The sequence below is a fragment of the Chelonoidis abingdonii genome, chromosome 5 (assembly GCF_003597395.2).
Source record: "Chelonoidis abingdonii isolate Lonesome George chromosome 5, CheloAbing_2.0, whole genome shotgun sequence".
Classification (NCBI taxonomy): domain Eukaryota; kingdom Metazoa; phylum Chordata; order Testudines; family Testudinidae; genus Chelonoidis; species Chelonoidis abingdonii.
Window position 1 is genome coordinate 140,454,324 of NC_133773.1, and position 22,631 is coordinate 140,476,954.

Here is a 22,631-nt window from a genome sequence, read left to right on the forward strand (position 1 = left end):
TCCCTTAAAGTTTGTGATAGACTGCCTAATGGATAAATTATCTTATGTTAATCCATGTAGTTAATTACCGGTAAGGTTTGGGAAATAGAAGGTTACATCAAAAGACTATTGTTCACCCAGGATTACACGGTCAAGTGGCTGCTAGAAAACGGTATAAAAAGACCCTTGGGTCTCAATCCTTTTTATCTCAGATCTGCTTGAGGCTTCATGCAGGGGAAGCCTAAGCCATAAGGACTGAGATCCTAGTCCTGACTGGACCACCCTGAATATAAACATTAGACTATAACCTATGAACTATTTCTGAAACAACTCTTTGCAACTACAAAGCTCACCATTTCTGCTATGAATCTGAATCTCAAGAATTGTACTTATGTCTGTATGTATACTGATCTTTTAACCAACGCACTGGCTCTTTTCTTTTTTAAAAAATTTTAGTTTAGTTAATAAGAACTGGCTGTAAATATTTGGATAAGATCTGAAATATTCATTAACCTGGGAGGTAATGTGTCCAATCCTTCCGGATTGGTAGAACTTTTTTATATGATGAATAATATTTTCAGTAATCTTCATCATATTTGACTTGGGTATCTGGGTGGAGGCCTGAGGTTGGGTTACTATAAGGGAACTGTGTTACTGGCTTCTTGGTAACCAGTGAGATATTATAGAGGGTGTTTTGTGCTGGCCTGGTAAATTTAAGTATTGAAATATTCACCAGCTTTGGGGACTGTCTGCCTTATTCTTTGCGGTTCACTCTAATTGAATGACCTCAGTTGGCTCCCTTGGGGACACTAGTCACAACCACAATGTATTATTAGCCATGTATCTGGATTTTACATTTAAACTAAGGTTCAGTATGTGTCATTAATTTGCACATTTATAAGTTTCTACTTCCATAATATTTATTTTCCTTAAATGTTATACAGAGAGATTGCTGTGACAGAATTAATTCTGTCAGAATTAATGCTTTTGTGCTGGGATGAAACAAGCATTTTATCCTTAAATTATTCTTATGTGGCTAGTGTAAGATTTGGGTTTTTCTTATCTACTTATTTCCTTGCTTTTAAGTGTTTTGCCTGTTCATCATTTACAAAACCCAATGCGTCACACTCAGCAACTTTTTTTTTTTTTTTTAATGCTATTATGAAAATGTGAAGCCAAACGTTCTAATTTGGCCATTCTGGGCACACGATGCTCAGATAGCATGGTAATGAATCAAGTATAATATCCTAAATAACACAGAATAGGCAAAGTGGGTAATTAGAAGCCTGAATGCTTGTTCCGTACACCATACAGTCACATGGATGACAATTTACAAAGAGTTTGGGGATCCTTCAGGAGAAGAGGCTATACTAAAAATATATTTTATTCCTAAAGATAACTCTATATCATATCCTATTTAGGATTGATATGAAGATGTATTCATGGTCCCAAATGACATTACAATAGGTCTTAATGCATCAGATATAAAGTAACGTTATATAAATATAGTACACTGATTGATACACATGACATCTTCACAGGAATAAGATAAATGACATTACCTGTTGTCTGTTATATGGCTTGAAATCATTCCATGACTGAAGTAACTTCTGAATGGCTACAAAAAGAAAAAAACTTCGCTATTCCAACAGTAAAAAGAAACACAGACTGCCAGGTTAAAATGAGAAATGCTAATGCTATCACTAAGGCCTGGCTGACAGACCAACATAGCTACCTTGCTCAAGGGTCTGACAAACTCACGCCCTGCGCACTGTAACTATGATGACCTCACCCTCAATTAAATGCAATTAGGTTGACAGAATAGTGCTTCCGTAAATCTAGCTATCACTGGTTCGGAAGGTACATTACCTACAATGAAGAAAACACCCGTTCTGTTGCTATAGGAATTATCTGTACTGTGGCACTATAGTGGCACAGCTACAGCACCAGAGCTGGGCCACTGTAGCACCCATAGTGTAGACAGGCATTAAAAATGAACTACATTATACAACATTTAAAAAAAAAACCAAGAAGTCGTATATCTTGATTACATAATTACAATTATTAAATTCAACTGGAACCAGTAACAGGTCACAGGGGTGGAATGCATAGTAGCACCTCCACATTTCCCATTTAAGTCATATCATGGACGATGTTAAAACAGGTCTGAAATTTGCAGTCTCTGTTTTTCTTGTTTGTTGCTTTATATGAACTCCTACCACCAAACTGAAATGAAATTCATACATAAATCTGAATCTATTAGATAAGACATGCCATACAAATAAGGTCCATTATCAGTGCAAAACTCAACTTTGAGTTTAGCTGAAAAGTTAAATAGCCCTGCTACACAGATGCTACATTTTTATTATACTGTACTGTCATGTTAAACAGGAAACACAGCCTGAACTGTACAATTCAGGAAAGAAGAGTATTCATAAGCTTACAAACTGTAATAGGCAAGTTTGCTTATAATCATGAAGATGAAAAAGAAAGGGGAAAAGGGAAGAAAACAAACCCTATCAAATATGGCAAGGTGGTAATAATGAATCAGCATTAGTGACATTTACATTTCAGGTTTCAGAGTGGTAGCCTTGTTAGTTTGTATCAGCAAAAACAAGGAGGAGTCCTTGTGGCATCTTAGTTAGTCTCTAAGGTGCCACATGAATTCCTCCTTGTATCTGCATTTCAAAGGGTTTAATCAAGTAAACATACCTCCCCAGCTTGAGATTCTGACAGCTCCAGGATGAAAGGAATTTCAGTGTCGAAATTAGCAAAAAAGCTGGTCCACTGGTGCTCAAAAGTCATTAAATCCTGAGAAGGGAAAAAAGGAATACATGTCATTCTGTTCGGCTACTGTCATGTCAGCAGAGCAGTAAATTACAGATGTTAAATGATGAAATCAACTATGTTACAACACTTAACAGTCCAATTATGCAAAATCTTGTTTTACGACCACTTCAGACCTTGAAATTTAGTTTCGTCACTCAAAGCTTAATATAAACTGGAAAATTCAACTTTCATTGAAAAAAAAATCTTCTGTCCAATAAGTAATTTCGGTCTAAAAATTAAGCCATTTATTTTGAGAATGTCAAACTGACTTTTCAGATTACAAGATAAAAGCTATTTGAAGAGATACTCAAAAACTGAAGAGGCAAATGTGTAAATATGAACAGGATCAAAAATGAAGTACTGCCTACTACATTTTAAAGACAAGGAATCTGTACACTGCTCCAGTACGGATTTGTACCTTTAACATCAAACAAAGATAGTAACTATGGATAGAAAGGAGGGAAAAAGTGACTTCTTATAACTGGAAATTATTCTAATTATTGAAGATAAATTCTGCCCCATGTGTTTTCACCCCTCTATCCCTAAACAACATGGCTGGAGACAGCAAGTATGTATACCAAGTATGCTAGATGTCAGGTACAGAACAGAAATGAAACAGCACACAAGTTAAAGCAGTGAGAATTAAGACTGAAATTAAAATGTCAGAAAAAAAAATAGAGAAAAGCAAAATTGTATCATGCTGATGTAGAAGATATTTGGGATGGGTACACAGTGTATCAGAATTACAAAGTTTAGTGTGGGATCTACAATTATTGAACAGTATGTATTATGTGGAATGGCTTCCATAGTTTTCCTAAGCATGAACTCAGAAGAAATGAGGGGAAAGGAAGGATTATTGAAGTGAGAGGGTTTAGACTGTGTAGTCTTTTTTAAAATGGTATGAGTCAAAATTATATTTTTATGTCCACATTATAAATTTAGCAACCGGCTATGCACAAGACAATACAGCCCATTCACTTACAGTTTCATTAATGCAGTCCTAACAACAGTAAGCCATACAAATTAGATAGAATAGTAACATTTACAGTCTTAAACACACTTTAACGTGGACATTTAAGGTCTAAACAAAATTCTTTATTTACGACTACAGCCTGATATTCATTAATTCTATACTTTGACGCTATAAGCTGCAAGAAAACCTCTGTTCAGCAAGAATGAGCAAAATGAAAAGCTTTTCACAGAGATTATTTTAGCCATCTATAATAGCACAGCTGAGAAGTACTTTCATTAGTTTATTCAGGACAAGATGATATGCCCCATGCTATACCTCATAATTCACTGTTTTAACGCCAAGCAGAGTTGTCAGACTTCAGTCAAAGTTTTATTAGAGTTAGAACAAACAAGGGCAGGAATTTCCAAAAACTCACCATGTGGACCAAACTGCTTCCACTGAAGTCAACTGGATTTTTACAATTGACTTCAATGGAAGCAGAGTCAGGCCAAGTCCAAGCACTTCTGAAAACCCCATCATGCATCTTCCATATTTTTAAAAAGAAGAAGAATCACCACAACAAGAATTGGCAGCCTCACAGCAAGCCTTTGAAATGGGATGGGGGGGAGGGGGAGAGAGGGAGGGAAGGGGAGAGAAACAGGACTGCTTGAAACTGAGAACCTCAGATATAAAAATCTTTGAAATTTGTGTGTCTGTTCCAAAATAAATTTTAAATGCATCAATTACTTCACTTCTAAAGACTGAAATAAAGAATCTTACAGTACGTACATAAGATTTGATAGATACGCAATTAAAAAAGTGTTAACATCCTGTTTATTTCATTGGGATTAATGAGCTAGCTGATCATGTGTTTCAAGACAGACTCCTATTCAAACTAAGGATGACACCATCTCATTTCAACCACCATTATGGAAGTTAACTACTGGACAACTGGATACTTTAAAGAGGTTGGTAACAGATTCATCTCTAGGCCACTGGTTCAAATGGACTCCAGGAGAGTGATAATAAATGCACACTGACATCTGATGGCAGTCCAATGACATGTGAAGCGAGATTGTCTCAGTCCAACCACTTGGTTAATGATATTTTAAGCACTTTGGGCCAGGGATCAGCTCTCTCTTGTGTTTTTACACAGCCTAGCACAATGGAGCCCTGATCTCTGGATTCCCCAAGTGCTACTGCAAACATCAAACCAGCAAACCACACAACCTTTAAATGACAGGTATTCACATGACAAAACAAAATCTCAGCTAATACCTCACACTCTGGTGTCAAGAGTAACAATAAACCAAGATGAGGAGAACTGAGTATGTAAGAATTACTGTACATTCTCAACCCTACAAGAGATCAGGCTTTATCATCGTAGAGGATGCTGTCTGAGCAACATAAGGAAGTCACTAATGTGTCTACGTTTGCTGTTTCTGTTCTATGCATGACAGAATTAAACTGACAATATGGTAATTAACAGCATACCAATTTCTAAAAATGCACGAAAGACACAAAGTTAGCTACAATTAATCCTGACTATCTTGTCCACATTTATGATTGTAGAGATATTCATCAAGACCAGCAAAAAAAAAAGTGCATCAACAGCCTGAGAGTCCGAGACTGATGTCAGTTTTAGGTAAACAGCACTAAAACAGGAGAAGATTAGACAGAACAATTATATACACTTGTTTATAATCCAGCTCAAATTGCATTCAAATTGGATTTAGCAGAGGCAATACTAAGCCTCGCAAATTGATGTTTATGTCAACTAAACTTTAACTACCAAAGGCACTACTATTCTAGAAGCATATATTCCTCCAACTTCAAATTGATTTAGGCATTTAAAGTCAGACTACCTCATTAGAAAACAAGTTCACTGGGAAATGCATAAAAACGTATTGTAAAAATTGCTTGTGGCCACTATGTGTCACTGTTGATATGTTTTTAACTATTAAGTAGTTATAAATCAATATGGATCAATTAGGTTTATGATAAGAAAATTGTTCTTTTGTAATATAATGCTTCTTCTGCCACGCACTATTCTTTTAACAAGCATTGAAGGACTGGTGTCAAGAACATACATAGTACATAGTGCTGTGCCCTGCAAAGAATACAGCCAACTCATGCAACTGTGGGGATTCTCTCTATAGACTTGATAAGGTAAAGAATACAGTGTCTTTAATCCCACAGAGTTTACATAAATTCCAAAGAGAAAACTGCAGCACACTCACAGTATAGGGAGCCCACACTCTGGCTGATGTAGTCAAACCAGTTTTTTGTTACACACTAACATAAATTGACACTTTTCACCTAAGACTTGACCTGAGTCAGTTCAAAACATTTCAGCTGCATTACCTCAAAAAGCAAGTCCTCCAGGGAAACAGGATCCATTTTGCTGTATGTTTTCCATAGATCCATGCTGACATCCATTAACTGTAAAACATTTTAATATATATCTTTTTACTGTGAAAATACTGTAAGTAGTGTGACATGCACAGATTTGTGCAGCACTCAAGCACTTAGCTGCTGGGTGTGGAGCAGTTTTGCAAGTCTGGCCTTCAGCCTGCTACAACAGTTTGTATGAATCTTAAACACTCAACCAATGGAATAAGCATTTCAGATTCAAGACTGGATATGATTTAAAAACTCTGGATAACCGAACCTATAAGATTCATATCCTTTATATTAAGTGACAGTATGTAACTGATATTGAGGTCTTATGTGCCTTTTTCATACAAACTGTATCCTAAAAGGCTTTTCAGAGTTAAATATAATAGAGACAATTAAGAGCAGAGAAGAGAGATATTAACAAGTATAGCCAAGGGAAAAAAGACAAATTTGCAGTTAAGAGTTTTTAAAAGATTGAGTCTCAATATGGTAGAGCAATACAAGAAAGCAGTTCCAAATGGCTAGAACTGCAGAAAATGCAACTCCCTATTATGAGTGAATGGCCAGAAAGGCAGACGGTACCAAGCTAAAGCAAGTTACACGTTAACTGGCACTAACACTAAAACATTTTCCTCTATAGGTAAACATACACCTGGAGCAATAATCATTCAAAAATATTCAAAAAGAGACACTGACATTTTAAATGCTTTCTAGATTTTGAAATATTTCAAAGAGTTTTCAAAAATGCAACACTGAAAGTTTTATATGATTGCTTTATATAGTCATTTCAATTGCTCTTCACTGAATCTGGCAACAGATTGCCTTCTAAGACATGGTTTCCATTCGTTCATCATTTACAGCTAAGTGCATTAATGGAGTTCTGTGCATAATAGCACGGTGAACATGTGCCACCACTGTATCATCACAAAATATTAAGAGGCAATTATTAATCTTTAAATATTTTGTAAAATATATCGATTAAAAGCCTTAGTTGCTTTTGAAAAAGAACAGAATAACTACTTTAAGTATTAAATATATTTTTAAATATTCTAATGAGGATAATTTTGAACTGAAGAGAATGGGGCTGTGTGGTTGCATTATTGTATTAAAAGCATCAATATACCACTAGTTTGAAGACCTAAAACTGAAACAAAATACAGAAAGGGAATAGGCAACGACTTTGCTTATGCAGCACGTAATACCCTGAAGTATCTTTGTGATCCCAGAGCCCAGGTTTCAGCCCAAGCCCAAATGTCTACGCTGCAATTTTATAGCCCCACAGCACAAGTTCCACGTGCCCAAAACAGCTGACCCAGGACATCTGGAAGATTTGTACTGCAATGTAGACATACCCTTAGAGGTCTCTCAGATTCATAGGGTAAAATCCTAACCCCAATTATGTCCATGACAAAACTTCCATTGACATCAATGGAGCCAAGGTCTCACCCATAGATTTTAACACCAAAAAGGATCATCATCATCTAGTCCAGTGATACTCAGACCTCAGTGGTTCATGAGCCAAACGAGCTATCAACATTACCCAAAGAGTTACAGTCATGTGAATTCACTGGTTAATTAAATCAGAGTGCTTTAAAATCTACTGCAAAAGCCACAGGAAACACATTGCAGAGCCTCTTGCAGCTCGGGAGCCTGTCTGAGTATCACTGCTCTAGTCAAGCCTCCCTTAGAGCACCTATCTATTCAGACCGTGTTCACAGCTTTTGAGATCTGACAGGTTCACAGCACAAGATGGTACGAGGAAATGAAAACATGGGTGAGGTTTCAGAAGAGTCAAAGCAGTGAAATACATGAATGCAGCTGAGGAAAAGAACGGCAGATCTGTAGCACAGATGGGCCACAGACAGATGAGTAACATCACTAAAAGTAGTAATTAATCAAGGCAGAAAAAAAATAAACAGGTATGTGTACCAAGTAATCCTCCATAGAGGAGCCTAGATGAAGAGCACCCATGCCTAGAGATGAGGCAGGAATATTTAGGCAGTAAAGTAACAGAACTGGGACAGCAGAGAACCAAAGATGCCTGCATAGCAATGGAGGTGTTCCAGGAAGGTGAAATGAAGTAAAAAAAACAAAAAATGTATTTACATGGTACTTACATAGCACTCTCCTCTGTAAACAAAGTAGGTAGCTTTTATTATCTCAATTTTACAAAAAAGGAAACGGAAGCACACAGGGCTACTACACTTGCCCAAAGTGAAACAGCAAGTCAGTGACAGAACTGGGACTGGAATCCACCAGTCTGGTGCCTGATCCAATGAGCCATGCTGCCTCACAAAAACCTGACTTAGAGGAGAGAACCTGCCAGCCAGAAAAGCTGAGCCAACAACTCATCCAAATAAGAAGTTATGGTCACTCCTCCTTTCCTCAGGTGATGGGCCATAAGTACCCTTAACAATGATCTAAAATGTTTTATTTTCTTCAGATCTCTATCTTACCACCTAGCAGGGCTCAAAACAAATGCTTTACACGACTGGAAAGGGAGATTCATAGCTCTCCAGTAGAAAAAAGCAGCAGTTTCTAGTACACTGAGTTTATAAGGTAATAGACTGCAAACATGTCACTAGTCCACAACTGAATACTGCCCACTTCACACCTGGATAATTTTGTTTGAGAGGAAGAGACTGGAGGAGAGAATTCTATGTTTAGGTAACGATAACTAAGGATACGATTTAGTCATGGAGGCTGCCCTGTTGCTCAGTTTGGGGCATGACCCCAGCTGCAGCCACTTCCCCCAATCAGCCCACCCGAAAGGCTGCTTTCTGCAGCCACAGCCCCCTCCCAGGGCTATTTTTAACCCTTCAGGGCAGGAAGAGGGGTCCACCCCACTACACAGGGATATTTTTAGTAAGTCATGGACAGATCACAACTTCTGTGAATTTTATTTTGTTGCCTGTGACCTGTGTCTGACTTTTACTAAAAATATCTGTGACAAAAACTTAGCCTTAACGATAACAAACTGAAGTACTTGCTTAATACAGACCTCATATTTCATGGTAAAAAAGCCATCGCCACCGATCCCCTCCAGTGCAAAGGCCTGCACGACTGGCCACTTTTCTACAATGAACATATCAAATATCTGTAGATGACCTATAGGAATCAAATATTTCACAAAAAATGTTAAGTGACTATAATAAAAGCATCCGTTTAATATATTTCACTGTTCTACAATGTGCCAAAGTAGTTCTGAGGGTCTAACAAATGACTTGAAATATTCCTTTACAAACACACCATAAAAGCGTTTTTTTTATCAGGCATGTTGGAGGTATGGGGGTGCCAGTAAGTGAAAAATGCCAGTTAACTAAGAGGAAGGGAGTTTGGTCTCCGCAGCTCCCATTGGCTGGGAACTGCAGCCCACAGGAGCTGCAGCCCATGGGAGCTGCAGGGACAGCGCCCGCGGGCAGGGGCAGCGCACAGAGCCACCTGCCGCACCTCCGCCTAGGAGCACCAGGGACGGGTCGCTGCTTGTGGGGAACTGGCAGAGGTGAGTGCCCCCCAGATCCAGCACCCCGAGCTCCCTCCCATGCCCCAAACCCCTACTCCTAACCCCTTCCCGCACCCAAGGTCCCTCCCAGGGCCTGCAACCTGCATCCCCTCCCACACTCCAACCCCCAGCCCTGCAAACCCTCAAGCACGTAGTTTAAATATTTCACTGTGCTTGTTACAAAAACGCAGAGTTCAACTGAAAGCCAAAGAAAACAACCTGCTGATCTTCAACACAAAAGGAAGAATACAGAATTAGCTGTAAAATCTACAATATAGACTGTATATGCAATTAAAAAGCAAAATAGTTCATGTACAGCAGTATTCTACCTGTGGAAAATAGTCCAATATACTTTGGGGGGGAGGGGGTTGGAGGGAAGGTGGACTAAAAATAAATTGCATGAAAAAGTTAACATGGCAAAGCTGAGAAACAATGTTCAGTATTACAGAATTTCCAGACTGTTAAATGTTTTCCCCACAACCCTGGTTAAACTATGCTGTATGTCTTTTACAAGTTATGATAAAGACTGGGGCTCAAGTCTAACAAAAAACTTCAGGCAGATGGCTAACTTTACACTCATGAGCAGTCCCATTCAGCTTAACAGGACTACTCACACTGAAATGTTTTTGTAGAATTTTAGGCCTATGAAGCAAACTGTAAATAAGCAAAGGAAATCAGAAATATAAGAAAGTCAGCGGTTCTCAACCGGGGGGGGCCCCATGAGTAGATTTCAGGGGGTCCGCCAAGCAGGACCAATGTTAGGTTCTCTGGGCACCATGGCAGAAAGCCAAAGCGCTGCTGTACAGGGCTGAAGCCCACGGCCTTGAACCCTGCCATGTTGGACTGAAGCCAAAACCTGAGCAACTTAGCATTGCGAGGCCCCTATGGCATAGGGCCCTATGCACTTACCCTGCTTATTTCCACTACATTCATCTGACGAAGTGGGTATTCACCCACGAAAGCTCATGATCCAAAATGTCTGTTAGTCTATAAGGTGCCACCGGATTCTCTGCTGCTTTTACCCTGCTTGCTAACCCCCCGACGCCGGCCCTGGCTTTTATATGCAGACAAACAGTTGTTGGGTACTGGTGGGGCATGCAGTTTTTATAGCATATTGGGGAGGACTCAAAAAGAAAAAGGCTAAGAACTCCTGCTGTAAGTGACACAATGTATCATAAAATGCCCAAAACACTACAGAGGAAGTAAAGCTTAACTTTCTGAACTTCCTCTCAAGCAGTTGCATATGCTAAATGTTGCTTTATGCAATTTTTTTCCATCTAAATTTCTTATGTTTTTACAAATACAAAAAATTAAAGTTATTGAACTCGATGAGTGCATGAGTTTATCAGCAGAGCTTAAAAACTGCTTGAATCGGAGAGGGACTACCATCCAGCAGAATTTAGGAAATCTACAAGAAAAAGTGCATCCGTAACTCAGACTAGGACAACGGTTCTTCATATATTTATGACTTGAAAACTATTGCATCTTCCACTTCTAAGGGTGGATGATTATTTAAGAAACAAGTTTAAAAGTTACTAGCTTCTGCTATTTCAGTTATGAGTGCAAATTTTCTTATCAGAAAATATATTATAGGAGAGGTACATTTTCTACATTCAGGTAACACAATACTGCCTGAACTGATTTTGTACAAATTTGCAAATAAATTTCACCTTTTGTCAAGACAATCATAGAATATCAGGGTTGGAAGGGACCTCAGGAGATCATCTAGTCCCACCCCCTGCTCAAAGCAGGGCAAATCCCCAGTTGTTTTTTTTTAAACCTCAGTTCCCTAAATGGCCCCTCAAGGACTGAACTCACAACCCTGGGTTTAGCAGGCCAATGCTTAAACCACTGAGCTATCCCTCCCAAGACCAAGCAAGAAAAAAAGTGTTCATACAAAAGAAATGTGAGTTATGAGCACCAAAATAAAGGAGAGTTAGACGTGAAAATGGAATGCAACCATAACTATCAACAGTGGTTACCAGCCATCAACAGAATGCCAGACTTATGGTAAATGCATAGCTCAAAGATTTCGCTGCAACAGTATATTGCTCTCTTTTAAAAAAAAATAAAAAAAAAAATAAAAAAAATCAACAATTACACAAGTGCATTGCAGTATTTTTGCACCATATACTGTATGCTGTTTTCATTCCTGAACACATTTATGAAGAAATATAAAATTAAAATATTCATCTTGCAAGCCTGGCAACAGATCATACAAGGAATCATGCTGTCCAGTTTATTCTGTTCTAAAACAGGAAGTTTGAATAAAAAAAAAAGTGTATTATTTCCTTACACAAAAGTGTATTTATCTGAAGCCCCCATCAGAACAGAGAACTTCTATACTTAGCCAAACACTTTCCCCAGCATGCAAATTATTTCTTTGCCTCAGGCTATGATCATTCACTATGCAGAGCGCACATACACTATGTTCTCTGAAGAGAAAATAAAAACCTCAGTTATTTAAGTTTCAGATTCTAAGAAATCCAAAACCTGATATAAAGTAAAACATTAAAATGAGATGGATAAACTATCAGGCTCACTTGCAATAAAAAGAAGTGTCCAGAGGTATTTTAACTTATTGTTGTTACAACGTCATACTTCTATTCTGACAAACAAATGATCAAATAATTCACCAAAACAATGAAGTAATACAGTATTAACCCACCTTGGGAGCTGTAAGGAATTCCGATTCGACTACAATCTCGAACCATGTCTACAAAGCTGGAAATTTTAAACTCCTCTGCAGCTTCTTCATCTTCATACTGACAGGAATAATTTAAACATTAGTTTTATTAAACCTAACATTTTCTGGATGGAGATCTTTACAATTAAAATACATTTTCAAAAAAGGTGACAACTGCCATTTTGCATAACCAATGCTGATTGTACATTACACTATTCCATACAGTAACAAAGGCTCTCTAAAGCTATTTATTTAATCACTATGCTCTGGGGATTTTAGCCATCATAGTATGAACATATGAAGGTCAAAGGGAACTGTTTGCAAAACTGAAGTACAAAAGGGAACATGTTTTTACAAGGCTATGCAGGAGAAAGCATGAATATTTCACTCTCCATTTCCAAGAAAGCCTATCTCCCCCCAACCTACAATATGGATAGTTAAGAACAACAGGCATTTTTGCATGGAAACATGCAGATGATAATGAAAGAGCTCTACACACAAGGTATTCTTTTCATTGGAGAATCTCAAGACTCTTTATTAGTTATTTACCACAGAAGATTATGGAGAAAAAAAGAGTTATCACCATTTTACATATGATGAAAGTAGAACAGGGAGGTGAAATGATTTGCCCCAAGTCACACAGCAAGTGAGTGACAGAACTGGGAATGGCACCTAGAATTCTTAACACTATTCCCCTACTCTGGCCACTAGACAATCTTGTCTTCCTGATCCCTCTACTATATATGTGTATAGTAGCATGGTTGGGGGATTAAGAGAGACTTACTATCTCTAACACTTTAGGGCTGTTTTCTCAAATCTCCTGGATGGTGACTCGGGGTAGGCGCAAAGCAGTGGCCCCTCCCCAGATCTGCCAGAACGGATTGGACCCTGTCCCGCTCTGGAGCCACAAATGGCAGAGGAGCAAGCAGCCAGTGAGAGTTCCTCAACTTCCCGGGAGGAGTGGGACTCAGGCTTCAGACCTGGGGTGGCAGGCTCTGGGCCCAGGCTTTGGCTGCATGGCGGCAGGCTCCATCCTATGGATGCAGGTTTGGGGCTCCAGCCATAGGGCCTCGGGTTCAGGCTCCAGCCATGCAGCAGCAAGTGCCAGCCCTGGGCTCACATGCCCCCGCCCACCAATCGCCCCTGGCCTCTGCTGTGTCCTCTGGCCCCAGGTTTTGTCCACATGCTCCATCCCCCAGATGTGTGGCGGTGGGCACTGGGCCTGGGCTCAGGCCACTGGGCTTCAGTCCCAGCTGTGCAGTGACAGGTGCCGGCCCTGGGCTCACTCCCCGCCACCTCCCCTACCCCTCCATCTCCATCCCCCATCACCTCTGGCCCTGACTGCCTCCCCAGCCCCCACATCCATTGGCCTGGTCTCTGCTGCCTCCCTATCCACCTTCCCATCCAGGGCTTAATTTGTTCCCTGGCTTGCCAGGGCTGAGTAAGTCTGTTGTGAAAAGTGATTATTTGTACGTTTGGTTAATATCACTTTACACTGCCTCCCAAACAGGGAGCAAGTCTACCGCTGTGAAAAGTGATTAACAAACACATAAATATCACTTTTCACAGAAAGAGAACTACTAGCTAGCAAGCAATCAAAAAAGCAAAAGATAAGAACATACAAAGCACCTCAATTGTTTCTAATCTTTTTGGGTTCAGTAAAGAATGGAGACAAATGTTCATTATTTGTCTTATTGAGTCTGCAAAAAAATTTACATAAATAAATTTCAATGATTTGGACATGTACATGTGTATATTTGTTTTTCCTGAACTTAATTAAATATTTTAGGAAAGACTGTCAGAGCAGCCACCAGCAAGAATTGGTGGCTACACTGTGAGGCCACCCAAAAAAATCTGTTGAGAGAACCCTTGCTTTAGAGCTATGAGGGAGTTGGAGCGTACTCCTTCAGTTTAAAACCTGTTCCCAAGTGACTTTGTCAGTTACTCAAATTAGATTTTAAAATGCCTTCAGAACTAGCTTTCCTGGTTTCCAGGGGGACACTGGAAGGTCGCTCATTAAGGCTTTTCAGTACAATTGTAAATATATTCCATCACATAGTATACAGTCAGTATACTTCTGAAACATAAGTAAGAATTTAAAATAAGTCTCTATTATGCTATATCGCTATTTATAAGACGTTTTCAATGGCACTTCTTTTCCATCACTGTTCAGTAGTTTCTTCAAAAACATTGTGACCAAACAGAAAGATCGGAGAACACTAAATTTTGCAAGATTCTGTAAGACCTGCACAAGCCCCATGTGACTTGTTCCTTTTTAAAGCTTTGCTGTTATTATTGTTATAAAAGCTTAGCTAAAAATAGGTAGTACTTCGGTATGCCATTGTAAAGGAAAACTAAACACTTCAACAAACAGCCACAGGCAATCATTTGTCAGAAAGAATCAATCTAAAATGGTGTCTGAAGGATGACAAGATTTCACAGTTCCTACGAACAGCCAGACGTTCCCATATACATTTGAAGAAATGGCACTTAAAAAAAAAGTCCATCACACTGGTTGCTGATTTCAGGGGTACTGCCTATAAATGTAATCTTTACAGTACAAGGCACCTCAGAATTTTCAGTTTATTTCATTATACACTTCAACTATATTAGGGCATTTGGCTCATCTTTCTGTTCATAATCAGTGATTTGAATCAGCATCATGAGATTTCATTAAAACTTAGCCAGAGCAGACCACACACAACGAATCTTATCAGAGAATAGCAAAGTAAGCAGATTTTTCTAACTGCACAGCACATTTATGATGTTGTGCATGATTAATGATTACTATTAATCAGCACGGGGCCCTCAGCTTTGGAACCTACTGCAACCTATGGTTTGGAATAGCCTGGGTGTGTTGACTTTCCAGGCACCCGGCAAGTCTGATGAAGGTCAACATTTACGTTTTGTAACAGATGTTTTGGCTTGTGAGCAAGCTGCTTATTTTAGTTGGATGCTTATATTCTAAAGTTTCTATCAAACACAGCTAGAGTAGTATACAAAATACATCTCATAGCTTTTATATTTCTTTTGTTATAAATCTAAATACATGTAATAAGTAGGGGTTGGAGAGTGAAGACAGGACATACAGTGGCCCTGCTTCTTTCCACCAACTGCAAGTTACAAGGTAAGTATTGAGAACCTCCACTACTCAACCTGTTCTCCAGCTCTGCTCCACAGCCAGCTTCTGTGCCTCCCCCTTTACCCATACTCCTCTACCCCAAATTCTTCTTACCCCACACTATTCAGCCACCTCTTGCAGTTAAGGCAAACAGCTAAATCTCCTGGGCTTCCCCAGTTCTGTCAGACTGGAATTCCTCTTTGACAAACTACAGCCCTCTGGAATGAAACTGCAGCCCAAGTTGTCAGACTGATCATTTTGCAGTTCCCACTATGCCCATTTGCTCCCCTGTAGCCCTGGAAAAAGAAAGCAGCTAACAGTATCAGTAGTCACATCAGACTTCTGTGACTGAGATCAGTTAGGTTGTGATCTATGAGAACAACATGTTTTAGTTAAAAATACAGTTGAGTCACCTCAAAAGCTACAGAAGAGAAAAAAAGATTAAATTAATGGCGACTTTAGTAATTAGACTATCAATGTAACATTTCAATTAGCGCTTCATCCACCAAAGTTCCTCTTTCAAATCTTCCTTTTCCCTCTATCCTCTTGTTCATGTCCTTCTATTTGTCCTTTTCACAATCTCTATTGATCCATCCTCTAGACAGATAACCCACCCACTGCACCTCGCACCCTTTACACACACTTTTATGCAGGTACAGGGGAGGAGAGGAAATAGCCTACGCAGGGGATAAAAAGCTTCTCTTCCCTTCTCCTAGAAACTTTAAAAAGGGCTGCGGCTATAAGCTGATGCCTACCACTTCCCATTCTTTCTTCCCCAATCTGCTCCCAGCCCCACATCAATCCTCTTTCCATCAGTGGATTTCAGCACAATAATTTAGGAGAGGGGGATAGGAGATCTTCATCAGGGCAAAGAGACTCTGGACCCAAAATGGGCCAAGTTTTTCTCTTTCTGTTGGATTTGTTTGCAGGGTGGGAGTGGGGGACATGCCAACTATTCTCAGTACCTAGATCAGCAGACGATAGGCTCCACAACAAGCGACCATGGGGAGGCTGTTGCTATATATTGCCAGGTATTACGGCACACGTTCACAGTTGAAGGTAGCTCAGTCCAGGTCAGTTCCAGAGGACAGTCTCAGTAGTTACGTACCAGGCTGTCCAGCACACTAGTGCATATGAACCAACACTTCACGGAGATACAAAGGAACCAAGTGAAGGAGTGGAAATTTAAGATAAATCCATTTCTTGCTAAATCTACCAGAATTTGAAATGGATAGTGCTTAAAGTGACGCTTAATTTATTACGATCATAAGATATGGCCCAAAGCTGTTCCTATTACAGTTGGTGGAAACACTGCCATTTACTTGAGTAGGGACAGGAGTAGTCTCTTGAAACAAACAACAAAAAATATTTTCTTTAAAAGGTTAAACTAAACCAAGCTTTTCACAGATCTGATTTACATTTCCGCTCCTCTTCTAAATTACTTGCACTTGCAAGTACTTGGACTAATATAAAAAGAACTTTAGTAATTTAAAAGCTACTCTTGGGTATTTCAGTGTTCATTGTGGTACTTAATTCAGATTCTATATTTTGCTTATGCCACAAATATTCTTTTCTTGTGACATGACCACCAATTTCTGTCAAATCAATGACACTGTCAAGGGAGGAAGAATCAGGGGGGAAAAAACCTTTTCCTCAGCTTTGTTTGATTTGTTCCTCTAAAACAGCAGTGTTGAGTAATATATTATTTCTGTGTAACTTAACATAAGAATATAAACAAAAACGTAGTGCTTCTAATCAGGGTCAAAAGGCAGCTGCAGCTTATCAAAAAGAGAACTTTGCAAAAAATGTACATGTAAACCTTTGAGTCTCAGTCACTAGTGCAACGTTACATATACGCAGTTCTCAGTGTACTTATTCTGCCTTCACTTACCTCATTTTCAGTCAGGCAATGGAAATGCAAGTTTCTCCAGTACGCCACATATGGCAAAAGATAACTGTAGTTTACAGGGTTACAGTACAGATGGACACTATCAGGTTTTATTAATATGATTACATCTGCAATAACCAAAACAAGAGAGTCAAATCAGTGATTACTACATTAACTTCATAGCTACAAACTTAACTAGAAATCTAAATTGTATCTATACAGAAATTTAAGGAATTGAACAGGAAATTTTTTCCTGCAAGCCCTCAATTCAAAAATACCTGCAAAGCGTAACAGAAATACACGATGGAAAATGTTACCAGATCAATCCCACTTTCACTTAATACAGCTACACATTTTTGGAAGAAAAGAACCACACATAACACCCAAAAGCATATTACTTTCCTTCTCACCAATACAATTCTGACTATTCTAACCTCTTATCTGCAGGCTTGTCTCACCACGTGCTTTGAAAAAATAGGCCAATGTTGAGCACTTTACATAATATTGTATAAACAGACATATTTGTTCTAGTATGAAATTACTCGAGGGGTCATACTGCATTATAGAGATCACTCAAAAAGAAAAATGGGGGACAGAAAACTGATGTACCCTTTCAGAATAAAAGTTTTTTTTCTTATCTCTTGATATGAAAACAGGTTGCCAATATGCAAAGCTACCTTATGGCCTAAGTGTAGAAGTTAGATACTTCACAGAAGAATTCCTTACTTTTATTTGCTTCACCTCCTCCTCTCAACCCAACATAACATATTAGTCCAAATAATAGTTTAAAAACTTTTAAGCACCTGAGATTTCATGTTAATTTTGGTACCCAATTCAGTCAATACCCTTTCAATTCCATTAACTCTATAATCTCTATATGATTAGAGTTTATATTGGTTTACCAATATACACCCACAGGAATTATCATTAATTTTTTTAAACTGTACATAAAACTCCAAGTGTAACTATGTACCTCATTTTTCAAGAAATGGACATTGATAGGGCCCTATCAAATTCACAGTCCATTTTGGTCAATTCCACAGTCATAGGATTTTAAAAATCGTAAATATCATGATATCAGCTATTTAAATCTGAAACATCATGGTGTTGTAATTGTAGAGTTCCTGACCCAAAAAGGAGTTGGGCAGGGGAGGGGATAGCAAGGTTACTGTATGGGGCGGAGGGGGTTGCGGTACTGCTACCCTTACTTCTTCACTGCTGTTGGCTGGGCGCTGCCTTCAGACCTGGGTGCCCGGTCAACAGCCGCTGCGCTCCAGCCACCCAGCTATGAAGGCAGCAGCGCAGAAGTAAGGGTGGTAATAGTGCACACACATTTCTAAAACAACCCTGTGGCCCGCCCCTCTGCAACTCTTTTGGGCCAGGACCCCCAGTTTGAGAAAGGCTGGTCTCCCCCTTGAATTCTGTATAGTATGGAGTAAAACACACAGAGGGAGACCAGATTTCACAGTCCATGACGCCTTTTTCAGAGCCCTGAATTTTGTAGGGTCCTAGACACTGACAAGCAAGCATGCAAATACAATGCTTAACGTATTACTCACCATCAAGAACTTCTTCAGGAAACCCAGTTTTCTCAAAGTCATTGTTATTCTGGTTATACAAACCAAAGAGAAGGTAGTTGGCCAGCTCCCTACAGCCTTCATTGTATCTGCTATCAATTCCTGAAACAGAACAATCGTATGAGCAGCTACAGTATGAAGTGGCAGAGCTCCCTCTAGATTATTAACTTTGACTGGTCTTATTCTTGTGCATGTGACACCATGAATGGCAACAGCACTCTAATTGTTACGGTGACAGTTAAGATTAAACCTAAATAGTAAAAGCTAGGCATAGACACTCACCAATACTAGAACCACACTCATCTAATAAGTGATGAGGGAAGAAGAGAGAAATTATGTGGAAGCAGCCCTAGGGGAGACTAAACAAGACATCTTCCAAGGTAATTTGCAGATTTACACTTTCCCAAATATGATTAAAGAATATAGTAATCATAGCCAAACACCATACAATTAAGAACAGCAACCCTGTATAATCAAGGAGTCAAGGAATTATTTTGGCTAGTGTCAAAGCAACATGACTACAATTTTTAAGTCTGCAGTATTCACAACACGTCTGGAGAACATTTTTTACTGGCACTTTTGCAGAATTAAAAACTTTTGAAGTTACTAAATTGTGCTTATGAAATAACACAAAGTTGAAAACACCATCATATTCTGTTTTTAAGAAATAAGTTACGGTTCTCTGGACATCTGTTCTGGATCAGGATGCACCAGGTAAGGTAAGTATTGTACAAAGCCTATGTACCTTCTGCAGAACTTGAAACTTTTGCTGCGGATAAGCTTTACAGCAACTGAAATCTCTGATGTTACAATTGGATACCGCTCAGTTGTTTATAATATGTTAAAGCTAATGGTACATATCAAATGACATACAGAAGCAGACGTAGAATATTACCAATTTCTGAAATTAATAAATTATAGGATTCTCATAAAGTTGCTAATGCAGCAGGTTGTGATCGAAGGTTTTAAAAAGCACAAGACACAAGGTGGATAAAACTACATCTTTGATTAAACCAATTTCTGTTGGTGAAAGACAAGTTTTTGAGCTACACAGAGCTCTTCTTCAGGTCAGATTACTTAACAAAAAGGATAAAATAGGGGTAGTCAATTTTATTTTTTGTTAAGGTCCAAATTTCTTGGTCAAGCCGTAGTCAAGGTCCAGACTCCAGAAAAAATAATAATGATAATAAATAAATAAAAAGATGTCAGGGGCCATTCAAAAGCATCTGACAGCCCAGATTTGGCTTGCGGTCCACCTACTGACTACTCGTGAGGTAAACGCATGTTGCAGGGAAAACATTTAAGATGAAGTGAGCAATTAGTACCTCTACAGTCATAGGACAAAGGTGGGTTAGTGGGTTATAGATTGTTGAAATAAGTCACTGGATGGAAGAAAAGGGCTCACTGTGACTGGTTTGGTGAAAACGAGGAGGAAATCACAATACTAGCAGGAGTGTTGTAAGCAAGACATGAGAAGTAATTCTTCCACTCTACACCACTCTGATTAGGCCTCAACTGGAGTACTGTGTCCAGTTCTGGGCGCCACATTTCAGGAAGGATGTGGACAAATTGGAGAGATTTCAGAGAAGAGCATCAAAAATGATTCAAGGTCTAGAAAACACGACCTATGAGGGAAGATTGAAAAAAACTGGGTTTGTTTAGTCTGGAAAACAGAAGACAGAAGGGACATGGTAACAGTTTTCAAACAAGTAAAAGGCTGCTACAAGGAAGAGGAAGAAAAATTATTTCTCTTAACCTCTGAGGATAGGACAAGAAGCAGTGGACTTAAGTTGCAGCAAGGAAGGCTTAGGCTGGACATTAGGAAAAACTTCCTGTCAGCATGGTTAAGCACTGGAATAAATTGCCTAGCGAGGTTGTGGAATCTCCATCATTGGAGATTTTTAAAAGCAGATTAGATAAACATCTGTCAGGAATGGTCTAGATAACTAGTCCTGCCACAAGTGCAGGGGACTGGACTAGAGGTCCCCTCCCATTCTATAATTCTAATCTTGAAAGAAAAAAAATGAGGTTTTCCAAATATGGCAAAATTATATTCAGTCCACCTCAGAAAGAGAGATTTAAACATCTGCAAAGCAAGGAACAAAGACAACTACGCTTGATAAAAGATAAATGGCGGGAAAGGGTAGCAGAAGACACTCAAATGTATGCAGAAACAAATTAAACAAAAGTTCTTTGATTCCTGAAGCTAGTCTAAGGACGTTCAAAGGTGGGCACAGGTTCACTCATGTTGGTTGATGGCAGGAGAGTAATCAAAACCAAACAGGGCATAGAACAGCCAATTACTGAACAGTCCATCCTCAACTGAAAGAAGTGCTTATTAATCAGATACCTCAAAAGCCTATTCAGCACCACATTGACTCACCACCCTCACTTGAAGAAATAGGAAAGGTAATGAGTTTGATGAGCTCAGGGAAGTCCTGGGGCAGAGATGGAATACATTCTAGAAGATCTTTACTGACATCTGGGACAGTGAAGAAATGCCACAAGACTTCAAAGATGCCACAATTATTCCTATATTTAAAAATAAAGGCAGTATAATGGTCTGTGAGAACTACCATGGGATCTCTCTCCTATCTGTCACAGTCACGATGGCTCAGTCTTCAATCTTACAAGGCTTAAAGCAAAAACAAAAGTAACAGAACTACTAATAAGAGACGCAACCTTTGCGCATGATTGGGCCCTCCTAGCACACACACAGTGAGATCTCTAGTGCATCGTAGATCACTTCGCTGATGCATCAAAATTGTTTGGCCTCACAATCAGCCTGGCGAAAAATAACTGTGGTGTTGCACCAATCATCTTCACCGCTCTCTGTCATATCCCCTAGCATATCCATTAGGGGACTCCAACTAAAGCTAGTTGACAGTTTTACCTATCTTGGCAGCTACATCTCCCACACAGATCTCTTGGCAAAGAGATCACGAACAAGATACACAAAGCTTCTCAGTTATTAGGAAACTTAGGTAACGAAGTCCTGAAATCCCACAACATAACCCTCTCAACAACAAAAAAAACTTCATAATTCTTTTGTGCTCACATCTCTCCTCTACAGCTGTGAGACCTGGACACAACACAAATGGCATATCAAACAGCTGGAGGCCTTCCATATGCGGTCTCTCCACGCCATTATGGGCATCCGCTGGCAGGACAAAATTACCAACCTGTAGGTTCTCCAGAAGTCAAGTGCCACAAGCATCAAGGCCATGTTGATAAAAGCCCAACTACACTTGGTTGGACATGTCATTAGGATGCCTGAACATCGACTCCCCAGAAAAATTTTCTATGGAGAACTGGTACAAGTACACCAGAATCAAGGCCACCCCAGATAACAGTACAAGGACAGCTTCAGGAATGGCATATGCTTTGGTGCAATAAATCAAATGGTCTAGAGAAGGCTACATTAAACAGATCAGTCTGGCTACACACACACACAGAGCTTTTCAAGTCTTTGAAGAGGACAGAAATAAATAGTTAGCGGCAAGGGAAAAGCGTCATATTACTGCTATAGCTACCAAGACACTCACCAATGATTTTGTCATCTGCCCAATCTGCTCACGAGCACTGAATGAGGTACACCACATGTGATAGGCAGGTGTAGAATCCTGGGATCTTGAAAAATGTGTCATGGGGAATATTGATCACGGTAACAGCTGACATATGGTTCTGCATCTGTTGTTAC

The 22,631-nt window shown here is 39.3% G+C and overlaps 1 protein-coding gene across 1 annotated transcript in view; it reads right to left on the reverse strand.

The window, feature by feature from the left end:
- DNAAF9 (dynein axonemal assembly factor 9) overlaps nt 1–22,631 on the reverse strand; it is a 144,236-nt gene that overhangs the window by 94,650 nt on the left and 26,955 nt on the right. Inside the window, exons 3-9 of the mRNA XM_075066669.1 lie at nt 18,914–19,033; nt 17,358–17,482; nt 12,328–12,424; nt 9,159–9,265; nt 6,125–6,202; nt 2,692–2,790; nt 1,542–1,597 (exon numbers count right to left, since the gene is read on the reverse strand). Of these exons, the coding sequence (XP_074922770.1) occupies nt 1,542–1,597; nt 2,692–2,790; nt 6,125–6,202; nt 9,159–9,265; nt 12,328–12,373 (386 nt within the window). The 5' untranslated portion in view covers nt 12,374–12,424; nt 17,358–17,482; nt 18,914–19,033. The remainder of the gene's footprint in view (nt 1–1,541; nt 1,598–2,691; nt 2,791–6,124; nt 6,203–9,158; nt 9,266–12,327; nt 12,425–17,357; nt 17,483–18,913; nt 19,034–22,631) is intronic.